The following is a 7887-nucleotide window of genomic DNA, read 5'->3' as shown; positions in this document are numbered from 1 at the left end:
TTTTTTCCTGGTTTCCAAATTCAAATTTCGTTTTCACAATTAATGCTATTTTACTAATTTCATTTGTACTATTTTAATTAAAATATCTTTGATCTATTACCTTCTAATTAAAAATAAAAGTTTTAGAACATTTTTAGGTTAGCAGTTACCTAAAATGTTATAAGTGTTTCAAAATTTTTATTTTTAATTACTAAGTAATAAATCAAAAATATTTTTAATTAAAGTGGAACAAATAAACTTAGTAAAGTAGATATCATAGACTTAAGTTGAAATTTCCTTTTTATAATTTATGCCATTTTACAAGTTTATAATTTGTACTATCTCTGTTAATAGTGCCTTTAATTATTTATTTTTATATTTATAACACACTGATTAAAAATAAAAACTTTAAAACAATTTAGGTTAGCAGCTGCTTATAAAATTGTCTTTAATTTAAGAATTTTAAAATTTTTACTTCACAAATTTGAAAAATTGACTTTGAAAATAGTTTTAACAAAAACTAAAATTTGATAATATAAAAAAAGTATGCTTTTTGTTATGAAACACAATAAAAAATACTTCATTACTTACCAAACAATTTAAGTTAAAAGAATTAATTTAAGAAAAGAATTAATTTTGAAATTAAAAAAGATAATTAGTATATAACCGCATAAATAATTTTCTGTCTACCAAAATAAAAAAAAACTCATTGTAAATAAACATAAGCGCTAAAATATAGAAATTTCAACATTAAGTTAAAAAATTTCCTATTCAGTCACATATTTTTACTAACATCCACTATTTTTCCGCATATCTTTCCAACCACACCAAAACAGGCATCGATGTCATACAAGTAGCCGAACGACAAGTACTCTCCTCCGCCGCCATTGTGGGCATAGCTGTGGGCGGTGTATTACTGCTGCTCTTCATCATTGACCTCTTGTGCTGTGTAACGGTACGCATGGGCGTCATGGCAACAATGTGTCGGCGTGCGAAACGTTCGCCATCCGAAATCGATGACGAAGCGAAATTGGGCAGGTGAGTTAATCAGCAGAAATTGAATCTTATCAACAGCAAATGTTTTTAAGTATACAATATTTACAACAACAGAAATGGTATTGCACTAAAAATATGTGTATTTTAAAACTAAAAAGAAAAAAAAAAAACATTAAAAAAAATTAGATAAACCAAAATTAATATTACAAAATTGTTTTTTTTTCTTTCACTCCCTCTTTTCTACCGCAATCTTTAATTTTGCACACGAATATTATCAAAATTGTGGTATCCTTACTTTTTTCACATTTTGTTGCTGTCTTTATTCGACCAAAAAAAAAAAACCAACCCACACCGGCTCACAACCAGTGAAAATTTACGCGCCACGCACACGGATCTTGAGTACGCTTGGGTGTTTGCTAGACCAAAATCATTTCTACTTAACCGCAATTCATTGGTTTTCGTTTAAAATATTTTTGTTTAACATTTTCTGATTCAAACTTACTTTGAAACTTTTATTTGCATTCGCTCGTCGCCATTTGTGCCTACAACGTTTTGCATTTCATTTCCTTTACATTGTACATATATGTATTTATGTATGTAGAATTCAATGTTCGTATAGTCTTATATTTTTAGTGCAATATTATTTATTTATTTATCCTAGTCCACCACATTCCTAGCCCACGAAATTCGCCCGCTCAATCATTAGCAAACACATCTAGCAAGACATAAGCTAAATTTGTGTGTCAAATTTTTAGTGCTTTCAATTTAAAAGTAATTAATCCTGCTAACTGTCTCCTCTACACAAGTATGTATTTATGTACGTGCATATGTATTAATCCACACCATTATGTGTCCCTTTTCGATTTGCAAATCATTTGCACTTACTAATCCAAATTGTATTGGCAATCACTCAACCTTTTACTACCCTTACCAAGCGCTTTCCAAACGATTTAACCAATCATGTACGTATTACAACACGTTTTGTTCTTGCTATTTGTGTGTAATCCAACTCCTACCATCTTCCAACCCCATTAACATCACCATCCAGCATCACATCCATTTCCTACTACCATTCCATTTCTCCATAATCGAACATTTTCACTCAAACACAACCAAAAACCGAAAACCAAAACTAAAACAAACAAACGAGAAACATTTAACCAAGCAGTATTTACGGTTGGCATTTACCGCTACCTAATTACAGTGGGCAATTGGTTAAGGAGCCTCCACCATCACCGCTACCATTACCGCCACCAGTTAAACTGGGTGGATCACCAATGACATCGCCATTGTACGTATCACCAAAGTAACAAATCAAAACCATTTTGTATTGTAACCTTATGTGCATGTGTTTAAAGTATTTATATCTGTATTTATGTGTTTTTGTTAGCAAATGCACGAGGATACAATTATAAAGACACATACTGTAGTATAGTTGGAATTCAATGATTAAAAATATTTTATGTGTGGATTTATTGGTATTTAAAAACAAATTTCAAATTTCACTATCAGTAGTAGATATTTAAATATTCTCTAGTTAAATTTATCTTTGTATTAGAGGACGGGGCGTATGAGTAACTTTACTCAGTACTAATTCACACAAAGTTACTCATACGCCCTGTTAATCCCATTGCTTTAGGCTACATAACTGGTAATCAGAATTCAAGTTTGAAATTTAAGCAGGCTTACACACACCTTGCTACCTAAGGGCCGGTTACTCAATGTTTGGTTAACACTAAACTTCGATTAAACATTATCGTCGCTACCAACTCCCTGTTGTATGCATGTAGTCGAAGACGTCGATAACGATGTTTAACCGCAGATTAGTGTTAACCAGACATTGAGTAACCGGCCCTAAAGATGCAAAGTTGCCAGAGATACTTCGCCGACCTAAACGGGGTTAGACCGCCAACCGGGGAAACCCGCCAACAAAGGAGATTCGTATCGTCCGATTACACTCCTTTCCCCGGTAACGAAGACACTTGAGGCCTTGCTACTCCCGTACTTCACAAACCACCTGACCCCAGCGAAGCATCAGCATGGTTTCCGTAAAGTGCACAGTACAACAACAGCACTTAACGCCATAAACACTCAGATAACTCGTGGCCTTAACCGCAACCGTCCCTGTGAGAGAACGATTCTAGTAGCGTTGGACTTGTCAAAGGCGTTTGACACCGTCTGCCATTCCACGCTGCTAGAAGATATAGAGGCCCCCTCTCTCCCACAGAGGCTCAAACGGTGGTCGGCAAATTATCTGAGTGGTCGACATTCGTCGGTAACATTTAGAGACAAAACGAGTAAGCAGCGAAAAATAAAACAGGGGGTTCCTCAGGGTGGCGTCCTTTCCCCGCTACTGTTTAACTTTTATATTTCAAAGCTCCCTCAACCACCAGAGGGAGTCCCGATTGTCTCCTATGTCGACGACTGCTCGATCATGGCGACTGGGAATGGAATTGATGACCTGTGTTTGAAAGTAAACGGCTATCTCTCCGAACTTTCTCGCTTCTTCACTGCAAAGTGTCTAGCCCTCTCCCCTACGAAATCCTCCGCGACCCTGTTCACAACCTGGACGAAGGAGGTCAGGCTACCGCTGGGGATTCACGTCGATGACACACGGTGAATAACCCCAAAATACTCGGAGTAACATTCGACAGCCTTCTCTGCGCACTCAACCGCTATTGTCAATAAAGTACAGAGCCGCAACAAGGTCCTCAAGTCGCTAGCCGGCAGTACTTGGGGCAAAGACAAAGAAACGTTGCTGGCAACATACAAGGCAATAGGCCGGCCGGTTTTGAACTACGCAGCGCCAGTGTGGTCGCCAGGGACTAGTAGGACGCAGTGGACGAAGCTACAGACGGTACAAAATACGGCACTTAGGACAGCGACGGGATGCCTCCTGATGTCGCCAGAACACCACTTGCACGGCGAGGCGCAAATGCTCCCAGTTAAGGAGCACAACATAATGCTCTGCAAGCAGTTCCTGATCGGGAGCAACAGAAGTGGCCACCCAAACAGACAGCTGCTTGCAGAGGAGTCCTCGCCTAGGCACGTCAGGAGGCATCTATATGAACTGACGGACGAAGTCCAGAGGTTCATTAAGCAACCTCTGGACCCGACAGCGTACAGACAGGCCCTGAACGGCATTCACAGGGACTCAGTCTCGAGTTATGTAGACTCTAGACCTGTGAATGCCGTTCTAGGCATACCACCCCCGGACATTGACGAGACAGAGCTTCATCTGCCTCGGGAGACACGCACTACACTTGCTCAACTTCGCTCCGGCTACTGCAGCAGGTTAAACTCCTACTTGAGTAGGCTGAATGAGGATGTGCCGAACGAATGCCCGGCATGCGGAGAGAGCCCACATGACTCGAACCATCTCTTCGCATGCCCGGAAAACCCGACAACCCTAACGGCCCTGTCCCTGTGGACAGATCCCACAGAAGCTGCACGCTTCCTAGGGTTGCCGTTAGTGGAACTTGACGACAACGACTGAGATACCAACCGATCTGGGCGGGGTTGTTGTAGCCGCTACAACAACAACAACAACATGCAAAGTTGCCAAGTCCATTTTTTTTCAAAATTTAGTTTTTGATGCAAAATGGCGGGGGTAATACCGAACTACATAAATTTTTTGTTTCTCCTGAACAAATTAAAAAAATGCACTTGGCACCTTTTCATCCTTAGGTGACGAACCACTATCCTATAACTTGATATTTAAAAATGCAAAGAAACAAAATAAACCAACAGATAATTTCTTGAGTAACTGCTTTTACTACAGTAAACAAAGTTTTACATATCACACGTTTAATAATATAGTAACTAGCAAATACCTGGCGTGTTGCGCCTTAAAAGTATTTTTGTGTTTTTGCTGCCTCCCAAAACTCGTACAATTAAAAAAAAACTTTATAAAGTGAGATCTTCAAACCAATCTTCGATTTATAAAGCATTTAAAAGGCCGCATTCTTGTTTTCGTACGAATCGAAAATAAATTTTTCTATAATTTTCTATTCAAAAATTTCAAATTTTCGATTCGTACGGAAACAAGAATTCGCCTCAAAGTCTTCTTTGTTATTTATAAGTTTGGGTGATAGCTTATTCCTGCTATAAATTTAATATAAGTCTACATATCGCGTGTATTAATTCAATATTTCTCGTTTTTGATACTGAGCGCAAAAAATAGTCAAAGATCGGATATTTATCTTCCATAAAAAGCTAAAATCAAATTTGTTTATATTTTGAAAAAATCTGACCACTTTACAAATACATACTACAATATTAACTAAGTTTTGGGTGTGGTGAGGGGAAGTAATAAAACAAAACTACTTTGAATAAGCTACGAAGAACGCCCAGTATTTGCTAGTTGAAGATACATATTTCTAAATCAAATACCTTCTGTTTGACACCCATATTGTAATATTGAGCTTATCTATCGATTTAGTTAAAACTAAATTTGCAAGAAGCTGTGATATTGTAATATTTAGCTTAAATTATCAATTTAATTGAATTAAAGTTTTAAATACACCCTAAAAATATTTTAACAGACAAGTTTCTTAACCCTCTTTAGCTTCATATCCAAATTGTGGTATTTTATTTCTTTGATGAACTTAATTGAATAAAAATTTAAAAACAGGTGGCAACCCTCCTATAATATATTTTAGCCTAAACCTCTTTAGTTTGATACCCATATTGTAATATTAAATTTATCTTATCAATTAAATTAAATTGAAATTTTCTAACAGGTGGCAACCCTCAAAAATATTTTCGGCTACAAGCCTTCTTAAAGCTCTTCCTTCCGACACCCATGTTGCAATATTTACATTATCTCTTCAACTCTCTTTTTTTTCTCTTTTTAAACTCGGTGTTATAGCGAACAAAAAAAAATATTCAAATCGATCAAGCCGCTTTCGATTTTTAGCGAGATTAAAATTGCAATCAAAGTTTCATCAGTTCGTACAGTTGGTATACTTTCTTTTTCTAGAAATCGATAAAATCGCTTTAAACTTTTCAGACGATGTTGAATGGCTTACGAAATTGCTTCATGTAAATGCTGTTTATAATAATAAAAATAGATTGGCGCTTACACATATATTAGTGTTTGCCGAGCTTCTCCTCCGATTTGTGGCGTGCGCCATGATGTTGTCACACAAAGCGGAGGGACCTACAGTTTTACGCCGAATCCGAACGGCGATTGTATTTTTATGAAAAGCTGTTTTTCATGGCAGAAATATACTCGGAGGTTCGCCATTGCCTGCCGAGGGACGACCGCTGTTAAGAAAAAACCTTTCTTCTATATTTTTTGCGATGTTGCTTTGACCATGGTTTGAACCCAGGCGTTGCGGAAATGTGGTAAAACTTCTGTTTATACAATTTTTAATTTAACTTGAAAGTTGAATACATCAGCTCCTGGTTCTGTAAATTTTTCAATATTAGCTGACAACTTAACCAGAAAAACGACAATCGAAAAGAAAAATACAAAGAAGAGATTAGCGATAAAGCAATATCTGTCTGCCCTTATGTCATCCATCTATAAAAAATATGCTATCAATAGTGTGGTAATCTTCCATCCAATTTCCCTACTTGAGATTATTGTGCTAGACTTTCTTTCAGGAACTGTTCTCGTATATCACGAGATATGTCATGTTTGGAAGAGGTTAAACACATTTAGCATGATGGGGTTGGATATGGTGTCGTTGGCTCCCCATATAAAATATATGAAATACTTCAAAGCCCCGATTTCATAATAAAAAAATACGGGTTTACTTATCTTCGATATTGTTCAGTTCTGGGGGTGACTAAAACAAGAAGTTGGATCACCCTTATGCAGTACACATATATATGTATCTCAAAGTTCAAGGCCACTTAGGACCCTGAATGCGAGCCAATCAATGGGCACGGTAACATTCTACATTCTGTTCGCGTCCCGAGGGATCATATTTGAGGTAATCCGCCTCTGCATCGGTAGTCTTTGAGGAACGCTGAGTCACCTCGATAAAGATGTGATTTCTGATCGCTTATTGCGATCTTGACTCGAAAATGGCTAGGTATCTGTAGAGTTACGTGGATTATCGTAGCTGCGGCATTGCATACGGATTCCACTCGACCCCCATTGCTAACAAAAGCTTCCGCGAGACTTTTAAATACATAGATGATCTCAACTGAAATTTATTTAGACACAGAGCACATTTCTCTACTCTTGACTAGTTAAAGTTTAGCTAACCCAGTAAATTCTGCATGCACTGAATGATTCTTGTATCTGTTGTTATAAATTTTTACTCTATTACCACTTTTTTTTTGGAAATACTATTATAACCAACTTTTACATAATTGTTAATTGCATATATTTTATTACTTTTTATGTACGTAAGTAGTATGTAAGTACTTAAAATAATTTTCTCACTCTACTCTCTTCCTACCTCAACAGAGACGAAAAGCAACCGCTGCAAACTCCAACGGGTAGTGTAAAACAAAATTCCACCGTCGAATTTGATGGCCAATTTGTGCACTCGCGCAGCGGTGAAATACTTGGCAAGAATTCCGCGGTATGAATGACACTTGAAGTATTTTAAATGTTGAACAAAAAGCCACCAAAAGGACAAATTAGCTGGGAACACCGAAAATAATGCGAAATAAGGAAATAAAGCAAACAAAATTTAAAGTCTAAACATGTCAAGCAACTTCATTTCTTCAAGATGACAGCTGCATGCAACACTGAAAACCAACAAAAAGAAAAAAAAATACCGTTTCACTTACTTGAATGGATGCGAACAAACATGACACACCAGATAAAGGCAAAAGCAGCAAAAAAATATTACTACCACAAATCAAATAAAATATGCTTAATTTTTAAATGCAAAAATTTAAAAGCAATAAAACATGACAAGCTTTTAAACTATTCCGCTAATTACAGCT

General features: G+C 36.8%; 1 protein-coding gene across 1 annotated transcript; it reads left to right on the top strand.

Annotated features, from left to right (window-relative positions):
* Nucleotides 1–815: 815 nt before the first annotated feature.
* Nucleotides 816–7686, top strand: LOC108380083 (fasciclin-2-like; the record flags this gene model as incomplete). The annotated part of the gene is made up of 3 exons (XM_017636451.1): nt 816–1017; nt 2180–2266; nt 7400–7686. Coding segments are annotated over 3 exons (413 nt in total), but the record flags the coding sequence as incomplete, so codon positions are not given.
* Between the last annotated feature and the right edge of the window lie 201 nt (nt 7687–7887).

This window comes from Rhagoletis zephyria, unplaced genomic scaffold (genome assembly GCF_001687245.7).
Source record: "Rhagoletis zephyria isolate East Lansing unplaced genomic scaffold, Rhagoletis_zephyria_1.1 Rzeph_scaffold_18190, whole genome shotgun sequence".
Taxonomy (NCBI): Eukaryota; Metazoa; Arthropoda; class Insecta; order Diptera; family Tephritidae; genus Rhagoletis; species Rhagoletis zephyria.
Note: the sequence above shows the minus strand (reverse complement) of the source record. Positions and strands in the feature narration are given on the sequence as shown.